The following is a 23738-nucleotide window of genomic DNA, read 5'->3' as shown; positions in this document are numbered from 1 at the left end:
GCATCATGGGTAGAGTCTGATTCCTGTTGGCTCATGTCATTAAGGAGTAAGAATGACCTTCATCATTTCACATTTTCCCTCTCCTACCCCTAAACTGAGAATAAAAATCAGTTAGGTTTATCTTTGTTTGCCTCTGAAAAAAAAAAAAAAAAAAACCTTACCGAGTGTGACTATGTCCCAGACTCGGGAAATGTGATGATGACAAACAGGGCTGTCAGGCTGCTGTTGCTAACATTCTCAGAGCCTAGCCAGAGACAGATGCTCAAACACATGATTCCAGTTCTGTAAATTAAGATGTGACACCTGAGTGCACATGCATACAGCAGGAGCACCTGCATTGGACTTAATGGGTCAGAAAACTGCTGGGGAGAAGCTGTGTCTCCAATGGGCGGGGAAGATAAGCAGGAGTTAAGCCACAGGAAGTCAGAGTGAGCTACAGAAAGGCAGATACAGGGAAAGAGGGCTGCAGAGGACAGAGCATGATGGGTTAGCAACCTCTAGTTAAACGCCACTTTTCCAGGGGTGGTGGGTAGGAGGAGCCTTGTGCACCGCCTGAGAGATCTGAAGCCCGAATGAAGTGGTTAGAAATTTCTTGCAGTAACCTGTTTTAAGTTTGTGGTTTGAATCTTCAGTGATGATTACCATTTTTGAATAAACTAGCTCATTTTTTCTGCTTGATTTTCAGATATTTTAGATATTTTAGAATATTCAGTGACTCCAATGTAAGGATTCTTTTGGTAAAATCTTCCTGGAATTGAATGTGGAAAACTTACTAAATGTTTACACATCCTTTAATTGAAAAATCGGAACTGGAAAACCCAGTGGTTTTGCCTTACTGGAAGTTCAAAACATGTTTTTGGTGTTTTGTCTTTATATTCCTTCAAAGTAATAAATATGTATTATATATAATTTTGAAAATATTTATTTAAGAGGCAGAGAGAGAGAGAAGGAGAGAGAGAGAGAAACAGAGACAGATAATACTTCCCATCCACTGATGTACTCCTAAATGCATGCAAAAGTTGGGGCTGGGCTAAAACCAGGAGCTGGGAACTTAATCTGGGTCTCTCATGTGGGTGAAGTGACTCAAGTACTTGAGCCATCACCTGGCGCCTCCCAGTTTGTACATTAGTAGGAAGTCAGAATTGAGAGTGGAGGTAGGACTCAAATCCAGACACTCAGATACAGGATGTGGGCATTGCAAGTGGCATCTTCACTGTTAGGCCAAATACTCATCCTGCATATGTAATTTTTTTTTTTTTTTTGACAAGCAGAGTGGACAGTGAAAGAGAGATACAGAGAGAAAGGTCTTCCTTTGCCATTGGTTCACCCTCCAATGGCCGCCACGGCCGGCGCACCACGCTGATCTGAAGCCAGGAGCCAGGTGCTTCTCCTGGTCTCCCATGGGGTGCAGGGCCCAAGCACTTGGGCCATCCTCCACTGCACTCCTGGGCCACAGCAGAGAGCTGGACTGGAAGAGGAGTGACCAGGACAGAATCCGGCGCCCCGATCAGGACTAGAACCCGGTGTGCTGGCGCTGCAGGCAGAGGATTAGCCTATTGAGCCGCGGCACTGGCCCTCATATGTAATTCTTAATGTTTCTTCCATTTCAATTTCCTTGTTCAAGATTTTTAGGGGTGAGCATTTGGCACAGCGGTTAAGACGCTGCTTGGCACACCTGCACCCCATATCAGAGCGTCTGGGTTTGGGTTCTAGCTCCATGCTGATTCCAGCTTCCTGCTAATGCACACTTTGGGAGGCAGCAGGGGGTTGTTCAAGTACTTGAGTCCCTGCCCCTCATGGTGGAACCTGGATTGAGTGCCTGATTCACTATTTCAGTCTAGCCCAGCTCTGGCCGTTTCAGACATTTGGTGGCTGTATCAGTGGACATGAGCTCACTCACTTTCTGTCTCTTGCCTTTGAAATAAACTACATTAATAAACATTTTAAAAGAAGTTTTTAAATTTACTATCTAGAATTTCCTCTAAAGGTAAATGGATATAAATCATGTATATACCTTAAAATAGAAACATCATTTGAATGACTAGGTTTTACATTTTCAACTAATAACTTCAGTTCATACTTTTGTTTCTAATTGTTTATTTGGAAAATGAGTTCAGAGTTTCATAAAAAAAATTCTTTTATCAAGCCAGAAATCCTGGGTTGGGCACTTGGTACAGCATTTAAGAAACCACCTAGGGGGCTGGCTCCATGGCCCAGTGGGTAAAGCTGTCGCCTGCAGTAACAGCATCCCATATGGGTGCCGGTTCAAGTCATGGCTGTTTTTTTTTTTTTTTTTTTTTTTTTTTACCGTGAAGCATCTTTTATTTAGTCATTTTTGTTTACAACTGGAATTCTGGGAACTCAAAATTAACATCCTTGCCTATGAGCTTCTTATACACACCAGAGAAAGTTTCCACCTTGTGCTCCACGTTATTCTGCTGTGCTTTGTCCAGATGGACCTTTATGAGCCGGCTGCCATCCAGTTTCACACGGATTCTCTTGCCCACAATTTCACTTGGGAAGACTAAGTCCTCAAGGATCGCATCGTGCACGGCTGTCAGAGTGCGGCTCCTAGGGCGCTTCTGCTTATTTTTCGTGCGGCTTTTTTGAGTTGGCTTAGGCAGAATCCTCCTCTGAGCAATAAAGACAACGTGCTTCCCACTAAACTTTTTCTCCAGCTCACGAACTAGCCGGACTTGAATTTTCTGGAAGGATTTTGGTTGAGGAACGGGAACAAAGATGATGATAGCTTTCCGGCCACCACCAACTTCGATTTCCTTGGCAGCCGTGATGTTCAGCTCCCTTAGTTGAGCCTTGAGGTCCGAGTTCATCTCCAGCTCCAGGAGCGCCTGGGAGATCCCCGACTCGAACTCATCCGGCTTTTCGCCATTGGGCTTCACGATCTTGGCGCTCGAGCTGAACGTGGCTTCTCCTGCTCCACTTCTAATCCAGCTCTTTGCTATGGCCTGGGAAAGCAGTAAAGGTGGCCCAGGTCCTTTGGCCCCTGCATCAGCATGGGAGACCCAGAAGAAGCTCCTGGTTTCTGGCTTCAGATTGGCTGGGGAGTGAACCAGCAGATGGAAGACCTCTCTCCCTCTCTCTGCCTCTACTTCTGTCTAATTCCACCTTTCAAATAAATAAACAAATAAAAAAAAAGAAGAAACCACCTGGGATGCCCCTCATCGCACATCAGCGTGCTTGAGTTCTAGTTCTGAAAAATCACACTTACATGTCTGACATTAGAATACAATCAAAATAAGAACTGAATATCTTATTATTCTTCATTGCTGTGAGAATTTCCAATCCACTGATAGCCCAGAAGAAGAAGTAGACAAATAAAGAGAAACTCTTTGAACCATATAATGAATTTGAGAATAGTACTTCTTACCCATGTCTGAGCTCTGTATATATTCATATTATACATATTTGTATATCAGGTGACTTCATACCCCGTGTTTTGTCTTATGCCATGGATGCATATATAGCCTACTTTTTTTCCCAAAGGATTAACGTTAGCCAGCATGCCACAGGGAAAGCAAACCAGCAATTTTCATGTCAAATCAATCCTACAACATTTATTCAATGAAGCTGACAGATTGTGAAGGGAGATCGCACCAAATGAACATAGAAGAAACTCAAAAGTGAGGAGAGAGAGAATCCCTTACCATGTCCTGCCTGCCTTCCTTACACATGCAAAGGCTTTACTCTTTAGCTTCAATGTGGGCAACAGCAGTTGGTTACCATACAAATACTAGAAATTGTCAAAAGAATGGGATGGAAAAGTTAAGAGACTATGAGTTCCCTAAAACACCATGCATATAAGCTTTTAAAAGGTTTCTGTCAAAATCTGGAAGAAAATTAAGAATTTTAATTTTTAATTAAGTTGAATATGCAGCACATGACAGAATATGACAACTTTTTACTTCACTACAAATTTCACATCTTCAGACATTTAGTAACTTTTAAATACCAACTTGAATATATTACATTTAAATATTTTGACTATTTGTAGACAGCCTTCCAGCAACATAATCAATTCCTTCTGCTCATCAAAAATCTTTAATGAATTATTCTTTCACAAAGATTTTGCCCTTGTATGACAAGACTATCTTTAAAATCTAAAAAATAAATGTGTCTCTCATTCAAGCTTATTTTCCACAGTAACCAAAAAGGATGATCTTCTTTTCTGAATAATGTATTTCAGAAAGGTGTAGAATTCATTTCAATATTACAGTGATAATTATTTTAAAGAAATAGAACTTTTTATACTATCTTATTACCTACTTCCATGCCTCCCCACCCCTGCTAAAACATATTAAGTGCATTCTCCTGAGTTTAATTCATGTCTTTGAAAAGGATGTAGTCCTTAAGAAATTGAAAAGGAATCTAAGCTTCAATTCATAAAACATCATTTTCTTCCATGGGCATAGTTAGAAATTACATCTTAACAGCACTTCTTAGTAGTCTAAAGAAATAGCATCTGGAAGAGAAAGAGTGGGCAGTAGACCAATGCAATGATAGATGATGTCAAACAATAGACTGACCCTCAGCCTTCAGGGAATGTTTTCTTCTTTCTGGGTCTTGATAAGACATGAAATGAAAACTCTCAGTTGCCCAAGAGGTAGATGATGAACCCATTTTCCATACCACACTGAGGTAATGAGATACCTTGCCACAGATTATAAAAGCAGTCAGCAGCAAAATCAAGGTTAGAAGCAGGGGTGGGTGTTGTGGTACAGAATGTTAAGCTACAACTTGGAGTCCCACATTCCATTTAGAAGTGCTGGTTTGAGCCCTGCCTACTCTGCTTCCAATGCAGCTTCCTGCTAATGCATCATGGGAAGCAGCAGATGATGGCTTGAGTACTTGAGTCCCTGCCACCCACCTGGAAGATCTGGATGGAATTCTGGGCTCCTAGCTTTGGTCTGGCCCAGCCCTGGCATTTGGGAATGAAATAATGTATCAGTCAGTCTTTCTTGGGAAAAAAAAAGGCCAGAATCAGGAAGACCTGCTTGCAGTTGTATATTCATGGCTACCAGAACCACATTGATGGAATGACAGGAGTAACAGTCCATTCCATTTCTCCAGCCTGTGGTCTATCTCACTATATGACATGCAGAGCTGATGGAAGAATGAAAATGCATTAAAGTTGACAGCATGCCTATTTTCCAATTTCAAACCCATGGCATCAACATGAAATGACTGTAGTGGCATCCTCAGGTTCAGGAATGTGGTCTATGTAGAAACTACATAAGTTGTATTTCAGTAAATGAGACCAGTACATGAACAAAAGATCAAAGAATAGCTCATGCAATCATGGAAATTACAACTTCAGTCAATATTCCTGTTATTCCCTACAAAGACATGTTTATGAGTATGATTAAAAATATATTATCAAACAATTAGATTTGGAATTTAGCTCACATCTCTGGTGATATGAGCCTTCATCTGGATACTTGTAAATTAGGAGGGAATAAATTTAAAATATGTTATGTCAAAAAGGGTAGAAGGAAGGAGAGTAAGAGGGAGGGAGGAAGGGAGGAGGAGAATATGATTATATTATTAGACTTGTATCTATAAATCATATTGAATCTGTTAAAAATAAATTAAAATGGAAAAGTAAATACATAAATACACGAGGACAAAATAAACAGTCAACATCATATTGAATGGACACATGCTGAAAATATTTCCCCTACGATCTGGAACCAGACAAGGATGTTCCATGTTTCATCTCTCTAATTCAATACAGTCCTTGAGTTTTACCCAGAGCAATAAGGCAAAAGAAAGAAATAAAAGGCACACAAATAGGAAAGGAGGAAGTCAAATTCCACCTCTTTGGAGATGACATTATTCTGTATACAGAAAAATATAGACTCCACAAAAGAGTGTTAGAGTTAATAAATAAATTCAGCAGAATTGCAGGATACAATATTAACACACAAAAATCAGTTTTTGTGCACCAATAATGAACTCAATGACAAAGATATTATAAGAACAATCTCATTCACAATCACTAAAAAATACTTCAGAATAAATTTCATTAAGGATGTGGAAGGTCTCCACGATGAAAATTGCAAAATACCAATGAAAGAAATTGTAGAACACACACACACACACACACACACAAAGATTTTTCATATTCATGGGCTGTGAGATTATTATTATTAAAATAATCATGCTATCCAAAATGACTTAGAGATTAAACGCAATCCCCATGAAAATACCAATAAGCTTATTCACAGGAATAAAAAAAACCTTAATATGGATGCACAAAAGCCCCTGAGTAGCCAAAGCAATCGTGAACTAAAAGAACAAAGATGGAGGCATCACAATACCAGATTTCAAGGCACAGTACAGTCACTGTATGAAAACAATATACTGCTGGTATAAATACAGACACAATGACCAATGGAACACAACAGAGATCCCAGAAATGAATCCAAATTGATCCATTTCTAGACTCAACTCATTCTCAACAAAAGCACCAAAAAATACACTCAAAAAAGGGTACTTTCTTCAATACATGGTGCTGGAAAACTGAATATCCATTTGCAGATGACTGAAGTTAGACCCTCCCTATTGCTCACCCTACAGAGAAGTCAGCTCAAACTAGATCAAAGTCCTAAATGTAAAATCAGAACTAGGAACTACTAGAAGAAAAAAACAGGATAAACATTTTAAGACATTATTACAGGCAACAATTTTTTAATAAGGCCACCAAAAGTATAGGCGACAAAAGCCAAACTAGGTAAATTGGATTGTAGAAAACTTAGAAGCTTCTGCCCAACAAAGGAAATAATAAACAGAGTGAAAAGACAGAATAGAGAAAATATTTGTAAACTATGCATCTGACAAAGGGTTAACATCTAGAATATGTAAGGAATTAAAAAACTCAAGGACAAAAAAATCCAGTGAATAACTGGACAAAGGATCTAAATAGACATTTCACAATAGCCAACAAATACATGCAGAAGAGCTCAATATCACTAGCCACCAGGGAAATGCATATGTATCATTTCACTCCAGTTAGAATGGCTATTATCAAAAAGACAAAAAAAAAACAAAGGCTAGTGAAGATGTGGAGAAAAAGAAACTTTATACATGGTCGGTAGGAATGTAAACTGATACAATCATTATGAAGAATGGTATGGAGATTCCCCAGAAAACTATAAATAGATTTACCACATTATCTAGCTATCCCACTTCTGAGAATACACTCAAAGAAAATTAAATGAGCATATGAAAAACATAACTGCATTCCCCTGTCCACTGTAGCACAATGTGCAAAAGTCAAGATATGGAATCAACCTAGCTATCTATCAATGGATGAATGAATAAAGAACATGTGGCATGTGTACACACTGGAATTCAGTCATAAAAAAGGAAACCTAGGGCCCACATTGTGGTACAGTGGGTTAAGTCATCACCTGCCATGCAGGCAGCCTGTATGGGAACTGGTTGGAGTCCTTACTACTCCACTTCCAATCAAGCTCCCCGACAAAGTGCCTAAGAAGACAGCAGAAGACAGCCCAAGTAGTTGCAGCCCTGCCACCTATGTGGGAGGCCTGGATGGAGTTCCAGGTTTCTGGCTTTAGACTAGCTCAGCCCCAACTCTGTGGCCATTTGGGGAGTGAGGCAGCAGATGGAAGCTCTCTCTCTCCCCTCTATCTCCTCTCTCCTGTCTGCCTGTCTCTTTCTCTCTCTTATTCTCTCTATAACTCTGCTTTTCAAAAAAATAAATATTTTTTTAAAAAAAGAATGAATGGATGAAATCCTGACATTTGTAGCAAAATGTGTGTGGAACTAGAAGTCATTATGTTCAATGATATAAGCCAAACAAAGACAGACAAATACTGCATGTTCTCTCCCCTATGTGGAGACTTAATAAAACTCATCTGAACCCAGATTAGTGGTTACTGGAGGCTTGGAAGAGTAGGGGGAGTGCTGATGGATGACGGAAAACATGACACAGTTAGAAGTAATAAGAACTGGTGTCCCACATCACCGTGGGTGACTGTAGTTCACAATAATGTATCATATACTGATTAAAGAACTGGAAGAGAGGGCTAGGAGGCTCCAAACACAAGATAAAGACACGGAATGCTAACTGCCTGATTGGATCACTTTATACTTTACACATGTATTGAAATATTGCATGGTAACCTATGACAATGCGCAAGTATTACATGCTAACTAAGATTTTTAAAGATTCAAAATATTTAGAGGCAATAAATAGAACTTTGCGATGTATTATATTGAACACATGTCTTCCTAAGAGTACAAAAAATATTCTTACTCACTATAAGGCTCCTCAAACACATTAAATGCTAGAGAAAATTTGATTATTTTTCCAAGTAGTGGTATTAGCCAAACAAGCAAAATGGCCAGAGTAGAGGTACACTTGTTGTGGGGTGTTTCGTGTAAAAGAACCGTGCTGTCCCTTCAGGTTGCAAGAAAGACGTCCGTTCACGTTAACACCGGAGTTACTGAGTGAGCAGCCAGTATATCAGGGATACACTAAGATAGATAACACCCAGCGTTACCCAGTTAATTCTTGTGATCGGTGGCCTGCAGTTACCTGTCACGTGGAGGATAGCATGCGAGGAGAGAGTTCCACTGGAGTTTTGGGCCCAAGCCACATACAGGCCTGTATCTCCCTTGCATACCTTTGGAATGAACACTGAGTGCCTTGTCTCCTTGCGTACAACCTGCAAGTGCTCATCTGCAGACAATTTCTGGCCCTCCTTGTACCTGAAGCAAAGAGTCAGTTTTTAAAGTCAGAATTATTGCTCATTTACATCGTGTCCAAGTGCTAACAACAACCGCGAACAGGCCCATGACCACTGAAGTTATTCTCTAGCACCAGCAGGCGTTTTGCAGCTAAGCAGATCCCAGTGAGGCTGTTTATCAGTCAGGCAGAGGTGGGCAACTGGTGACAATGGTGATTGGCTTGGCCCATGAATTTAAAAATTGAATTTTTTGACAATGCTTAACAATTGGAATATTGCATATGAAAATTCAGATTCCAGCTCCTCTTCAAAAACAAGACCATCTGGTCACACTGGGCCACCATTTGCTCATGGCAACAATGTGAATGTGAAAAGGCACCCTCATAATTGGCCTGCAACATTCTTCCCGCAGCTATGGAATAGCAGCTGGTGACTCCCTGGAATCTGCATTGGAGGGAGACTCGTCTGCCCCAACAAATTCATGCCCCAAGATCCACGTGATAGTTCAAATGTGCTGTGATGAAGCCAGGTACTTATACACCATGTCCTGGTGAAATAGGCTCATTTGATTGCTGGGCATTAATTTCATTAGAGGGTGAAAAAAGCTTCAAATTATTTTAAGTGTCACTGACATATTTCTAAAGTAGTTGCACCTTTTTATAAGGCAGATAATTTGTTTATTTTGTATATTCTTGACTCTTATTTATTTATACACACACATTTCCATGGCAAGGAAGGTCTCGTGGCAAACACGGACAATTCTCTGTTCTTATTGCCTAAGGGAAAACTTTTTACTTTTCTGAGTGTCTTAGTATGATTCCCTGATAAATTTGTCAATTGTTAATTGAACAAAATTGTTGTGAATCTACAGAGAAATGTTTTCCGCTATGTTACAATGGTTCTTCAACCATGTATATTAACCAAGTTGTTTGTGTAGATAAAAACACTTCAGACAACATTTTCCTTTGAGGTGAATTGATATTTAATAAGGCATTAAATATCTCTTTAATTCATAAATAGGAAATTCCTTGTTTGTAAAAAACATGCAACTGTAAAAAACCACAAAATAAAATGGTGTAACTGCAGTATAGCACATGTGCAGTTTCTTTTATAATTTTAGAAGCCCAATTTTTCTCCTAAGTTGCTTAAGTAACCAATTCATTTTGAGTACCATCAGTGGGCACACACAATAATTGTACTTTATAAGTATTCTGTAAGTTCACTCTCACATGCCTGTAGATTTGTCCCCAAATCAATCTACTTAAATACGAACAATCCTTAAATGTTTCAAAGTAACCCACATATTGAAAAAGTTAGGATTGCTGTTCTTGTTACTACCAGTATGTGATTCCAAATCCGTAATACACAGTTTCCTTTTACCAAAACAAATAGGCTAGAAAATGAATGATGTCTGCAAAATGAAATCATGTTTTTCACAGCTCAGTTATTACACCGCCTTTCAAAAATGGGTTTATTACCTGTCACCTGGAATAACTGTGAAAGAAATATTTTATTCCGCTTCTCGTATTGAAGAAATGTATAAAAAGAAATCTTAGGAAAACAAACAAACATTAACAAAGGTGGCAAGCATGACCGTTCAAAAAGATGGAGAAGGCAAAAGAGGTAAAGGAAAGAAAGGAAAAAACCCAAATTCTTATGCTTAATTGTACACAGGAGGTTAAACCAAGAAATTCCCAGGCTTATGTAGCAAGAGACAATGGGAAAGAATCTCAACCCACTCTTTAGAAATGTGGAATGTTGAACCAAAAGGAAAACAAACACAAACACAACCCATTGTACAGTACTTTTGGAGTCTGTCCAATCATTATTTTATATAGCAATTTTTCCCTTAAGATATTAACCATGCTGCTACTCAAGAGAGTTGGGGGTCTAAGTGAGAACCATGCAGAATGGCAGTGACACAGAATGTTAGTCAGCTAGCCCCAAAGCAGAAGTTAGTGCACACAATGTGATTTTTCTCAGGGGTTCTATGTGCTTCTATTTATGGTTTGTCATTGTAGGCTACCCACCATGTCAGTGTAGGCTCTGGAAATCCTGTCACTTCCACTTCCAAAGTCACTGGAGAACCTTCCACGACAGTTACATTAGACAGGAGCCTGGAGAAGTGCGGAGCCTGGCCAGCTAGGCTGACCACTCTGTTCTTTGCTGATGTGCGTCTAATTTCTTCTCGGGGAACCACTTGCCTCTGACAGCCCTGGCTGGTGCTTGATGGGGACCTGAGGCTGGAGACGGCGTCAGGCACAGCATGCAGCCGCTCTCGGGGTTTAGTGGCGTTATTATCAGCATGCATCTGCCCCCACGTCTCTAGCAAACTCCCCGGAGCAGGAGGGTGCTGCTGGGAGGCCCCGGCATGCACTGCCCTCAGCATGCTCTCTGGATGGTTAGCACTGAATTTGCATGAGGCAGGACTCTTTTCCAGAAATCCTCCTGAGGTTACTGGGGGCTCCCATTCGAACTGGGGGCAAGGCCTCTCCAAACGACTTGAAAACGCTTTTCCCTTATCACTGCATGCATCAGCGAAAGCAGCAGGCGGAGGAAGAACAGATTCCTGGGCCTCCCCGGGACTGCTGGCCCCGGTCCGCATCCTACAGGTGCTGGTGTGCAGGCCGGGGGAGTAGGAGCTATGTGCGTCTTCCACCTCCATGTCAGATGGTGCCAGCGGGGACTCGGGGCTCCTCGGGAGTGGGGGCAAAGAGATGTCATCTGGGGAGACACACTCAGATTCCTCTCCTGACAGCACGTCCTCAGGCAGGAGCAGGTCTTGGAGGCCACCCTCTTGGACAGGGGCCAGCTGCTTCAGCTCCCGTGGAAGCCGCTCTTCCTCTGATCCATCGGTGACCAAAACGTCTGCCACCTGCACCTGACCCTTCAGGAGAGAAAAGCCACAGCGGCGTTAGTCGTTCGCTTGCTTCTCCTGGGTTCCAGTAAGAGTGAAATGCAGCAGCATTCACAGACTGGAGGTGAAGCTTGGTGGCTGGCACCACCGGGCCCTCTCCTCTGGGGACAGTGCCCCCATGACGAGGGAGTTGCTCAAGTGGCCTCGGATCTGAGGGAGAAGGGCAGGCTTTGGGAAGCACGACAGAGAAAGCCCTGGTTTTCACCTCTAAACACCAGGTTGGAGTGGATCAGTGTCTCCTGAACCATGGTCGGAGGAATCTCCGCACCCAGCAAGTTCTGCCTGCTTGTGTTTCCGCTACGTCTACGCTCTGTGTGAACACAGAGTTCCAAACACTGAAGCCTACTCCCCTCCTTGGTAAGTGGGCTCGGATGCTCCCAGAATAACACTTCATCTCTCTCAAGAAAGCCTTTCTTTTTTAAAAAAATGCTAAAAACTACAATTTCCCATTTTCACCAATTTTAAGTAAACAGTTCAGTGATTACACACTCACCGTACAATGTGGTCATCACCACCATCCATCTCCAGAATTTCTTCAACCCCCCCAAACTGAAACCACGGACCCATTAAACACCAACTTCCCATTTGCCTTCTTCCCCGGATCCAGCCCCTGGGACGCTTTCTCTCCCTTTCATTTTGACTACTCCAGGTACCACAGAAGAAAGCCATTCTTCATGACTGATTTTATTTTCTGAAAGCCCTTTAGTTTTATTCTTGGAGTAAAAAAAATTATTAAGCACCTACTAGGTAGGTATTAGATATCTAATACCATGGTAGGTATTAGAAGGATAATGTGTTAAGCAGCCACAGTCTCCACATTCGTGGAGATGATGGCCTGGCAGGGGAGTTGGATCCCTTCTCCAGAGACTACAGCAATATGCAATGGAGAATCTCTGGCCACTTAGCTCTCTGCCCCATATGGAACATGGGCTCTGCTAGCAGCCGTGGATGGTACTACTTCTACCCATTAATTCTTGTCCCTTTCTAGTTTCAGAAGAGGTTTACATGTTCTTTCTACCATAGACTCAAAGGAACATTGGAGCTGAAAGATGTCTCATTGACTTCAACCTGCTTGTTTTATATCTACTTGCTGTGTCTTTTATTAGTATCTGAGTACCCTTTTACCTAAATAGCATGTATTGATTTTTGTCCTATTGCTACTACATGCACATAAGAAAATTATCTCTTGACTTTGAGTTTGAAATTGTACCCCATTGTCCTGCTCTTGACATATATCTTATAAGTGATCTTTGAGAAAATCAATGTTTTCAGGTTGAAGAGTGGAAGCAAAATAGTGTTCCTTCTACTGTCTCTAAGAGATGAGCTGTCCTCAGAGAAAGCATAAACCTGGCACAGAGCAAGTGCTTTCCTTGAAAGTTTTAAAGCTGGATGTAAGGGACTGTGCTGTAGTGCAGCGGGTTAAAGCCCGGACCTGAAGTGTCAGTTCAAGTTCCAGCTGCTCTACTTCCAATCCATCTCCCTGCTGATGCACCTGAGAAAGCAGAAGAGGATGGCCCAAGTCCTTGGGCTCCTGCACCCATGTGGGAGACCCGGAAGAAGCTCCTGGCTCCTGGCCTCAGATCAGCTCAGGCTGTTGAGGCCATTTGGGGAGTGAACCAGTAGATGGAAGACCTTTCTCTCTCTCTCTCTCTCTCTCTCTCTCTCTCTCTCTCTCTCTCTCCCTCTCCCTCCTCTCCCTCTCTCTGAAACTCTTTCAAATAAATAAAATAAATCTTAAAAAAAGAAAGCTAGTTATAAGACCTAGTACTTCTTAAAAGTCTCTCACGTTAAAAAAAATAAATTATCAAACACCATACCTTCTTTACGTTGTCCTATCATAGTTTAACTTGGTGACTCTATCTCTCGCTGAAAGTACAATTTTTATTTTCCTTCTGCTATGGACTTTGATCCAAGTGCCTATTCAGTCTAAGAATGTCTTCTACAGCGTTCTGGAAGCCTCTATTTGAAGAGATTTCCTGAATGGGTGCCTTCTTTGAGGATTTGATGTCCGCCTGGCGTTAAGACTACCTTTCTACAATTAGCAAAGGTCTGCCTTCCTGCAGTCCCTCCGCTGGTTTTGAATTGGCCTCCTGAAGCAGCCCAATTGCTTTCCTAGTTTAACAGCTCTTGAAATGCATGGAGAATTGGTCCTACAATTTCACTGTTTGTGCTCAACACCGTCCACTCCTCTCCAGCGTCAGCTCCTGGAAGCTTCATCATCTCACTCACTCCCCTTCTGGGAGATCTGACTCTTGTGGGGCTGCAGACCCCTGCATGACGAGCAGGGGCATCGGTTGACCCGAGGGCTATTGGGGATGGACTACTCCATAATGACTTTTTCAAGTAACCCACATCTCTCTGCTGAAGAGTAATGTTATGAAACTGCCTAAACATTACCACTAGCTTAGGGGAAACTTGAATAAAAGTCCAAGCCATTATCCCCACTTAATTCCTCCTGGGCAGCCTCTGGCTTACTTAAGTGAGGGTTTGGAATTAGGAACTGAGCATACCGAGCTGTGTCTGAGCTCCTCTTGTGGGATTTGCCTTGCACCCATTGGGAATGTTTGGCCGGCTCTAAGCTGAGGGGAGCCTGTGGCTGTCTGGCTGTGCCTCCAAGTGACTCCCTGGCAAGTCTGTCTCAATGAGGCATGAAGCTGTGGGAAAACCACAGGAAAGTCCCAACCATGTTCTTCATCCAATTTCACTGCTTACTGAGTCCTATTTTATTTCCACTTCATAAAATTCTTAAAATACAGAAGTAGCTTTCACAGAAAATAATGCTGTCAGGTATTTTATACTAACAATGAGAGAGAGAGAGAGAGAGAGAGAGTTTCTCAAGTCTTTTCCTGGAAACATTTCAACTTATTAATTTACTTCCTCCCCCAATACTTATTTCTACAATTGATTTAACATCCAGATGGGTAGTAATCAGTAGAGTCATCATCTTCTTGATTTATAGGATATGTTTTTATTAAAGTGATTGCATAGTTCTTTTTTTATTTTTATAAGAACCACATGGGGCCATTTGTTCATTCTAGGTCTTTAGTCAATTAAAGTGTTCTAACTCCTCTGTCCACTGACACCACTGATTAAAGTGCGCACTGCAGTTTAGAACAAAGCCAGATAGCTCCCTAAGGCAGATTATCTTCCACATTGACATTGATGAACTACTTAACACTCTTGGGTATAATTATAACCTGACCAAACTCTCACTCAGCTCACATTTCTCTACTTATCGTAGCAGAGACATCTTAAGTGTGTTTATCAGATGACTTCCTGAAATCACAATACATTATGCCTACAGCACTAACATAAAGTGACACATTAACTAATCATCTTTGCAAGCAAAATAAGGTGAGTTTAATGAATAAGTTTTACTCCAAGTAAATCCATTTGGCTCTTGGCACTTCTATCCGTATCCTCAAATACAAGTAATTTCTCAGTTTTTAAGGCGTTATGGGATTTTATAGTAACTACTTTTAAAAGTTACAGAGTGAGGCCGGCGCTGTGGCTCACTAGGCTAATCCTCCGCCTTGCGGCGCCGGCACACCGGGTTCTAGTCCCGGTCGGGGCGCCGGATTCTGTCCTGGTTGCCCCTCTTCCAGGCCAGCTCTCTGCTGTGGCCCAGGAGTGCAGTGGAGGATGGCCCAAGTCCTTGGGCCCTGCACCCCATGGGAGACCAGGATAAGCACCTGGCTCCTGCCATCAGATCAGCATGGTGCGCCAGCCGCAGCGCGGGCCGCGGCAGCCATTGGAGGGTGAATGAAGGGCAAAAGGAAGACCTTTCTGTCTGTCTGTCTCTCTCTCACTGTCCACTCTGCCTGTCAAAAACAAACAAAAAAAAGTTACACAGTGGCCAGTGTTGTGGCTTAGTGGGTTAAATTACTGCTTGGGATGACAGCAGCCCATATTGGGCCAGTTCGAATCCTGGCTGTCTCCCTTCTGATCCAGCTCCCTGCTAATGTGCCTGGGAAAGTGGCAGAGGATGGCCCAAGAGTTTGGGCCTCTGCATCCATGTGGAGGCCTGGAAGAAGTTCCTGGCTCCTAGCTTCTGGCGGGTCTGGCCCACCTCCCAGCTGTTGAGGCCATTTAGGGAATAAACTAGCGGACAGAAGATCTCTCTGTCTCTACACTCTCTCTGCCTTTCAAATCAATCAATCAATCATTGAGTCAGAGTTTTATAGATCTATCTAGGGTCTTTTTTTCATGAAAGTGATGTCCAACTCATACATACTAACTTTCCCCCCATAACTCCCCATCATGAGATCATGTTTGCTATCAGAATAAAAGTGAACATTTTGGAGCAAAAAAGTCTGCATGCCTCAATACAGATAGGGAGTACTTGTAATAGGCTGATGACTTCCAACACAATTGCCAAGAAAGTCTGACCTAATTCACCAAAATATAACTAAGCTCTCAAATTCATTCTCTTATTTCCATGGTGGCTCTTTGTCATCTTTGTCAATGCCTTTTCTTTTCTTATCTGCCAAGTATATGAATGACATATGTCTTTAAGTTCCATAATTTTCTTTATATGCTTTTTTTCACCCCCTCAAAGATGTCTTCCATGTTTGTATCTACAGGTCAATAAACGTTTGGTGATCCCTGAAACTATAGCCTCAGGTCTTACCTCTGTCAGGATTCCTGAACTTTCATTTCCACCGACTCCCAGAATCAGCTGAATTTTCAATCACTGGCATGTGGCCAGAGTGTGTGGAAAGGCGAATGTAACGGTATTCAACATCCCTCCAACTAGGTGGGCAGAACCAGTTCTCAAAACTCATAGAACAGGGAGCCACCAATTTGGTAAATCAAAAGGAATACCACAAAACCTCACCTTCCAAAACATCTATGAAAAGCATTTCTGGAGAAGGTTTTAGCAGGGCACTCTGAACAGCCAAGAGGTGACTTTGTACCTTTGGATACTTGGGATGGGCAAGGTAAAAGAGACAGGAAGAGAAGTGTGATAAAGAACACTTTTTCTCCTCAACTATTGCCAGCCCAAGTGTTGCCAGAGCACCTTCCCCCTCCTGCCAGGAGATCCAGAGGACCAGAGACTGTCCTCCTCGGTCTGAGGGGAACACCCCACTGCACTGTCTGGTATACAACTGCTTCCATGGGGCTGCCTTGTTAATCCTCCTGTAAACAGATGAAAGGGGAGAGGGAAAGGTTGGCATGGAGATGTAGAGCATCATCACAGCTTAGTTATGTTATGTGCTCCCCTTTGCTCTGCTGGAGAAGGGACGTGGCTGAAACTCCAGAGAACTGGGTCTTCTGCATGTGTGTGATTTTGGGAAACCAAAAAGTAGCGAATCTTCTTTCGCTTCAGTCTCCTCAAGTGTAAAATGAGATCGGATCAGATCATTGCTGAATCTCCTGTAGTGCGAAGGCTCTGAAGATCGGCATCAAACCCTCGCTTCCACTAAAGAGCTCCCTGACTTCGGGAGAGTCTCTTAATACTCTGCGCCTCCATTGAGCCCCAGGGGTTTTGAGATAGCACTGTGGATTTCGTTTCAGCACCCACGGTGGGATAAACCACCACCACCCATCTGTCAGCAGGGCTGTACGCACGGCATGTACTGGATTGTCCAATCCCACCTGCTGCATTTTTGGATCAGAAAAATGAGAAACACTTTGCCATCTCCAGGATAAACTCCCTGTGACAATCCTATTCTTGTATTCGGTTTGCAGAACTGGACTTTCTGATTAATAATTTCATTAGGAAGATTAACATCATTTAAAGGTATCAGAATTAAATGCACGAATTCCCAGAGAAGCAGTGATTTGGTGCTTCTTCTTATCTGCCCACATGGTGTTTTGAGGAACGATTATACCCGACCTATATACAAATAAGACAGGCAATAAGAGGGTAAATGCGATTGAGCTGCTTAAAAGTGAAGCTTACTGCCACCCTCTTATTATGCTGTCTGTGCTGACTGCGCCAGTCTCCTGGAATCCTTGACAGCTTTAATTGTGGACCTGCACTTTCATACTGAATGATTGACAAGCTATCTTTTTATCTTATACTAAAATAAAAGATTTTTCAATGAAAGCAGATCTTGCTTTTTTTATTTAAAGCAATTTATTTCTTCAATAAGAAAATAAATCAAAGCAAGAAAAATACTTTTCCTAAGTATATATGAGGTTTTTTTTTTTTTTTTGGGTAGTACTAATTTTGCTTTTGATTTTTTTTGTAAATGTGGTTGGTTCATCATGTAGGAAAATGCTGATCATTAAATAAAATTAATAATATGATATTAGATTTAGAACTTCCAGAAACTTAGTTAAGAAAATGTGGTATGGTTTTTTCCTAGTAAATATATTTTTATTTATTTTTAATTAGTTTTTTATCACATTCAATGTGATTTGTAGATACAACTCTAGGAACATAATGATATTCCCTGCCTCTCTCCCTTCCTTCCCCTCTCTACCTCATACCCACCTTACTTCTCCCTTTCTTTTTTCTAATTTTTGAGAGAACATCACAGTAAAAAGGTTTACTATCTCATAAAATAAGAAATTTAAAAAGTATAAAGCAAAAAGACCATAGTTTAGTGGGAATATAGACTGTGGCTATAAATAATAATTGAATGGAAAAATAACCATTTCACCCATATACAGTAAATTTTAAAGTAATCACAGATCATTAAAACGATAGTAGTTTTTGGGGCCAGTGCTGTGGTGTAGTGGGTAAAGCCTCCGCCTGCAGTGCTGGCATCCATATAGGCACTGGATCGAGTCCCGGCTGCTCCACTTCCTATCCAGCTCTCTGCTATGGCCTGAAAAAGCAGCAGAAGATGGCCCAGGTTCTTGGCCCCTGCACCCACATGGCAGATCTGGAAGAAGCTCCTGGTTCCTGGCTTCGGATCAGTGCAGCTCTGGCCATTTCAGTCAATTGGGGATAGAAGACTTCTCTCTCTCTCTCTGCCTCTCCGTCTCTCTCTGTGAAACTCTGATTTTAAAATGAATAATAAATTTTTAAAAAAACTATAGAAGTATAACATTCCTAACCACTGGTTTGAAGAGGTATAAAACATTTATTTTTTTGGAAGGCAGAGTGTCAGAGAGAGGGAAAGAGGGAGAGAGAAACCCATCTCCCCTCATCTTGTTCACCCCCAAATAGCTGTAATAACCAGACAGAAGCCAGGAGTGTGGAATTCCAGCTGGGTCCCCTACGTGGGTGCAGAGGCCCAAGGACTTGTGCCATCATCTGCTGCTTTTCCAGGTGCAGTAGCAGGGAGCTGGATCAGAAACAGAGCAGCCAGGACTTGATGGATGCCAGTGGCCCAGGTAGTGCTTACTTTGCTGTGCCACAACACTTGGCTCCTATTTCTCATCATTTTAACCTGTTGTTTGTTCCCCATCAGGGGTGGTTTTGCTCCCCAGAGGCCACTTGGCAGTGTCTGTAGATATTTTTGATTGTCACAACTGCAGGGGATGGTGGTGTTACTGGCATCTTGTGGGGAGAGGCCAGGGCTGCTCATGAACATTCCACAACACAGAGGACAACCCCTGCAATGGATTTTTCTGGCACATACGCCAATAACGTTGGGACTGTGAAACCCTGATTGAGAGCAATCGGAGTAACCAAGGAGCATTTGATGTAAGACGAACCCTGACCAAGAGGATCAAGGTTGGATAGCTTTCCTTCGACTCAGAAAGGAACTGGGGTTTAAGTAGCTCAAGGCCGTACCACAATATTTACCTGCTTAATCATATTTGATGACCTTGACATAGACTTAACCTGCAGAAAAGGACCTATAAAATTATAAGAACTGCCTGAACTTCAGGAAACTATAGATCTCGCTCAATGAAATAACGGCCACAACAAATAGAGAGTGGTTTTATTTGTTTGGCTTTTGTTTGCTTGTCTTATGTCACAAGATGTACATTTTATCAACTGAGGGAAGTTGAGAATAATGTTGGTGCTACTGCTCCTGTACTTCCCCAGGAGAGACATTGGGGCCAGGCTAACTTGGCAGAGCACAAAGCTAAAAGCTACTTATCATCCTGCAGCTATGAAAAGAGAGGGGACAACCAATGCCGAAAGCCCAGAAGGACTCTGTGATGTCAGTCACGCTTTGGAAACAAGGCTGTACACTAACATTTTGTACTTGCAGGTTTTGTGCTTTTGCGAATTAATCTGTAAATGTCTAAGTTTTAGACTAATTGAAGCATTTCTTTAAATACTTTAGTGTGCATATTCTGGTGGAGTCTACGTTTCAGTGCATGTGTCTGGGAATATCACATTAGAGGTTGATTCAATGGGAACAAAATACAATCTAATTTCATATACTTAGGTTTTACAATAGGTAAAACAATAAAAGTCATAGTTTCACAATGTGACAGAATAGAAGCAAATTTGAAAGTGGATCAAATTCTAATCAATGGGATGGAAGATCTCTCTCTGCTTTTAAAAATAAATTTTTTAAGTAATAAGAAAATGAAAAGAACGAAAGGAAAGGCAGTTAGAGGTGGAAGAAACAGAAGGAGCCTGGGAGCACAGGATGGTGCTTGAACGGCCCTTGCATGACCTCTATGAAGAGCTGTGGTTGTGGTGTTCAGTAGGAGGCACTCAGAGGGAAGCAGCAGGAGGCAGAGGGACCTGGGGGTAGGCAGGATTAAGGCAGGAGGAAAGGCACAGTGCATTCACAGTCAGCAATTTCATTTATACGGGAAACAAGACTCCACTTCCCACCCAGCCCCATTTAGTGTGCAATGCACAATGATGCCAAAAAATGGCAAAGCAGAAATATGGAATAACAGAGGTTAAGGCGCTCTCTTTACCTTGTTCCTTCCTTCACTGAATATCGTCTGCTTATTTCTTGCTGGCTCCTTTAATAGGTCAATGCAATGCTCATGGAAGTCCTCCAAGTGTGGGTTCATCTTTAACACATCTCCCTGCTGTACAAAGAAGCAGTTAGTGAAAGCCTGGGCCAGCAAAGATGGAAGACACAAACCTGGAAGAAAAGCAGTGGCTCTTTGCAACCCTTCAACAAAAGTCTTCCGCAAGAGTCTGATGTGGACCTGTGATGTGATTTCTACCATTATCCCTTCAAGCTCACAGCTCCCTTCCTGCCTCACTCCTTTGATAAAGTTCATTGCCAGTGAAAACTGGTCATGCAAAGACCCATCGGGAAAGACGGAATCGTTGCAATAGGATGCTCCAACAGGCACTTTCTCTAGAGAGAGGAGTCACTGTGCGTGGAAGTTGAAACCTGTGGGAGAGTCTGGGGCGCAGCAATGGGGGAGAGACAGTGAAAGGTCTCTGGTGGAGAAGACGCAAGACGCAGAGAATCTACACAAAGAAACTGTTCTGTTCGGGAGCCTCTTGAAAACACAGAGGCAACATCACCGGGACAGGAGTGAAAGCAGACCCTTGAGAACACAGGATGCCTCAGTGGGTGAAGATGAATTAATCCTGCATTTCCTCGGGCCCAGCTTTAGTCGTGATTGTGGTGAGGGTTTGCAAACTATATGGAGTCAAGAACATGCTGTCAAGGTGAAAGCAGCCATGTGGACCCCAGGGGGCAGAACACTCCAGTTAAGGGTAGTGATTATGCTGCAACGGATAATTCTCTATGCCGCTGGGAACCTGGCCACTGTCTGAGTTTTAGGGAAGCAAGTGTGTTCAGCAAGGCACAGGGGTATGCTGTCTCATGGGACTTAGGGAGTCATACTACTCGGGAGATTGGACTTCCAGTCTCAACTCAAACCTGGTTCGTATTACTGGATGAGTCACTCGGCCCAAGTACACATTTGCTATCTAATCCCAAAATGGCAGCTGTTATGGAAAGAATGCTGGGTTTTGAACTGGATCTAAGTTTCAGTTCCATATCCACCACTACTGACTGCAGGGCCCAAGTGAAGTACTTTTATTCTCTTTGAACTTGCTCTTTCACCTCTAAAGCCATAAAAGCAACATTTGCCTTATTTCTACCTCAATGTCATTTGGAAATCACTGGAGATAATATAAATGAAAATATGTAAGTCTCAAATTACTATACAAATAGAAAATATTTTTATCACCATTTCATCCATGACAGGAATTGCTAGATCCAGTTTTTCATAATTCTTGTGAAATACAGCCATAAGAGCAACCCTAAAAACATAAGAACTAGACATTTTTTCTTTTCACACAAACATGTATGGAATGCTAAGTATTCATCGACAAGCTTTTGTTTAGTCTGTAACTCGTAAAGATAGCACGGATGCCTCTTTCTCTTGCTAGAGAGACCCTCCCCCTTTTCCAAACCCACTGAAATCAAACCTTTTTGAGCCACTGAATAATTCCTCTCTGTGCTAATTATTTGTGCATTTATTACATGTGCCAAAACCTTACCCAAGAACCTGCTTTGCAAGGCAAAGATCAGAGCTAACCATGGTGTCGGACACTAAACCGAGCAGGGCTAGACTTTTTCCTTCAGTACAACCAAGTAGGGTGGCTGGGGTGGCAATGGTAATTGCACTAGATCATTATGGTCTGGATGTTCACGTCTGCCCAGATACTGTATGGGGAAATCATCACCCATAAGGTGATGGTATTAGGCAGCAGGGCCTTTGAATGGTGATCAGGGCACGAGATCAGTGCCTTTATAAGAGGCCTGAGACTGCCACCAGGAGACATTAGAATGAGAAGATGCTGTCATTGAGGAAGCTGACCCTCATCAGGCCCGGAATCTGCCAACACCTTGACCTTGGACTTCTCAGGCTCCAGAGCTATGAGAAATACATTTCTGTGGTTTATAAGCCCCTGGGTCTGTGCTATTGTTTATAGCAAGCTAAATGGCTGGCAGTTAAGGAACAACTAATGCAAGAGGCGATGCTTGGATCTGGCTTTCAGAGATGGTTCAATTCTGATCAACAGAGACAGGCCATATACTGAAAGTAAAGGTTTAGAAGTAGGAAAGCCCGGGGAATGTACTACACCAATGGGACAAAAAGAAACTGCAATGAATGCACAATGTTTTAGAAAGTTAATTAGTCTCAGAATATTGGAAAACTTTGAGTCTGAACTGCTCTTGTCAGGCAACAAAGAGTTTGTACTGAAATGTTTTAAATATAAAATGATACTAGCAGATCTAGTATTAAGCTGACCTTTAGCTAACTGGGGTATAATTATGAGACCCCCACCTTGTATGAAAGAGAATCCAGGCTGGCATTGTGACATCATGGGTTATGTATGCTGCAGCTTGGGATGCCCACATCCCATATCCGGGTTCCGGTTCAAGTCCCTGCTCATTCACTTTCAATCTCACTCCCTGATAATGCACCTGGGAAGGCAGTGGCCCGAGTACTGAATCCCTGCCATCCATCTGGGAAACCTGGATGGAGTTCCTGACTGCTGCAGGCACGCAGGGAGTGAACCAGTGGATGGAACCTATCTCTGTTTCTCTCTCTCTCTCTCTCTCTCTGACACTTGGCTTTCTAAATAAATAAATAAATCTTTCTAAAAAAAGAGAGGGAATCCAAGTGCTGGGTTGGAAATGAGAAAGAGAGTATAATACCCTGTCTACAGGGAGGAGGAAGGGGGAAATGAAGACTTGAGGGGAGGCTTTGAAAACAGGTTTTCGGGAAGAATAGCTGTGAAAGGGAAAACTAGAGACAGGTATCATTTGAGGAGAGAATATTTCATTCAGTTGAAGATGTACAAAACGAACGGGAAGGAGGTTGCAGGCAAGCAAGAATGCAAAACAGGAAACAGCGATGCTCAGCTTCCATACTGGAAGACAAAGCAGGTCCTCAGGGGGTGAGGTAGAAGCAGGGAGAGAGTGACAGTGACGAATGTTGAAAAAGTTAACACAAGACATATGAGTCATTCCCACATCAGTAGTGGAATTACAACCACACAACATTTACAGAAAGCAACTTGATATATGGGACATTAACAATTTCATGACTATTTTCCCAAATCCGCTTTGGAGGATTTATATGTAGGTTTGTAAAATAGAAAATACAGAGAAAACTACACCCAAAGATACTCAATGTAGTATTATTTATTTAAAATGGCAAAGTTGAAAAATCTAGATTCTTTTTTAAAATTTGTATTTATTTACTTTTGTTTATTTGAAAAGCACAGAGACAGAGAG

The 23738-nt window shown here is 42.1% G+C and overlaps 1 protein-coding gene and 1 pseudogene across 3 annotated transcripts in view; both read right to left on the bottom strand.

Moving 5' to 3' along the window:
• Positions 1 to 360: 360 nt before the first annotated feature.
• Positions 361 to 5771, bottom strand: LOC127491589 (small ribosomal subunit protein eS7 pseudogene; annotated as a pseudogene). Its single transcript, XR_016230738.1, has one exon. The product of XR_016230738.1 is annotated as a small ribosomal subunit protein eS7 pseudogene (transcript).
• A 2646-nt stretch (positions 5772 to 8417) lies between these two features.
• The window catches only part of CCDC141 (coiled-coil domain containing 141), a 202735-nt gene continuing 187414 nt past the window's right edge, over positions 8418 to 23738 (bottom strand). Inside the window, exons 22-24 of one of the 2 annotated variants that reach the window (XM_070070578.2) lie at positions 20437 to 20553; positions 10763 to 11619; positions 8418 to 8754 (exon numbers count right to left, since the gene is read on the bottom strand). In XM_070070578.2, the coding sequence (XP_069926679.1) occupies positions 8487 to 8754; positions 10763 to 11619; positions 20437 to 20553 (1242 nt within the window). In that variant the 3' untranslated portion in view covers positions 8418 to 8486. The remainder of the gene's footprint in view (positions 8755 to 10762; positions 11620 to 20436; positions 20554 to 23738) is intronic. The other variant, XM_070070581.2, reaches the window with a different exon arrangement.

Source organism: Oryctolagus cuniculus, chromosome 3 (genome assembly GCF_051225735.1).
Source record: "Oryctolagus cuniculus isolate XC-2025 breed Fujian yellow rabbit chromosome 3, ASM5122573v1, whole genome shotgun sequence".
Lineage (NCBI taxonomy): Eukaryota > Metazoa > Chordata > Mammalia > Lagomorpha > Leporidae > Oryctolagus > Oryctolagus cuniculus.
The sequence above is the reverse complement of the archived record's forward strand: the minus strand, read 5'-3'. Positions and strand labels throughout refer to the sequence as shown.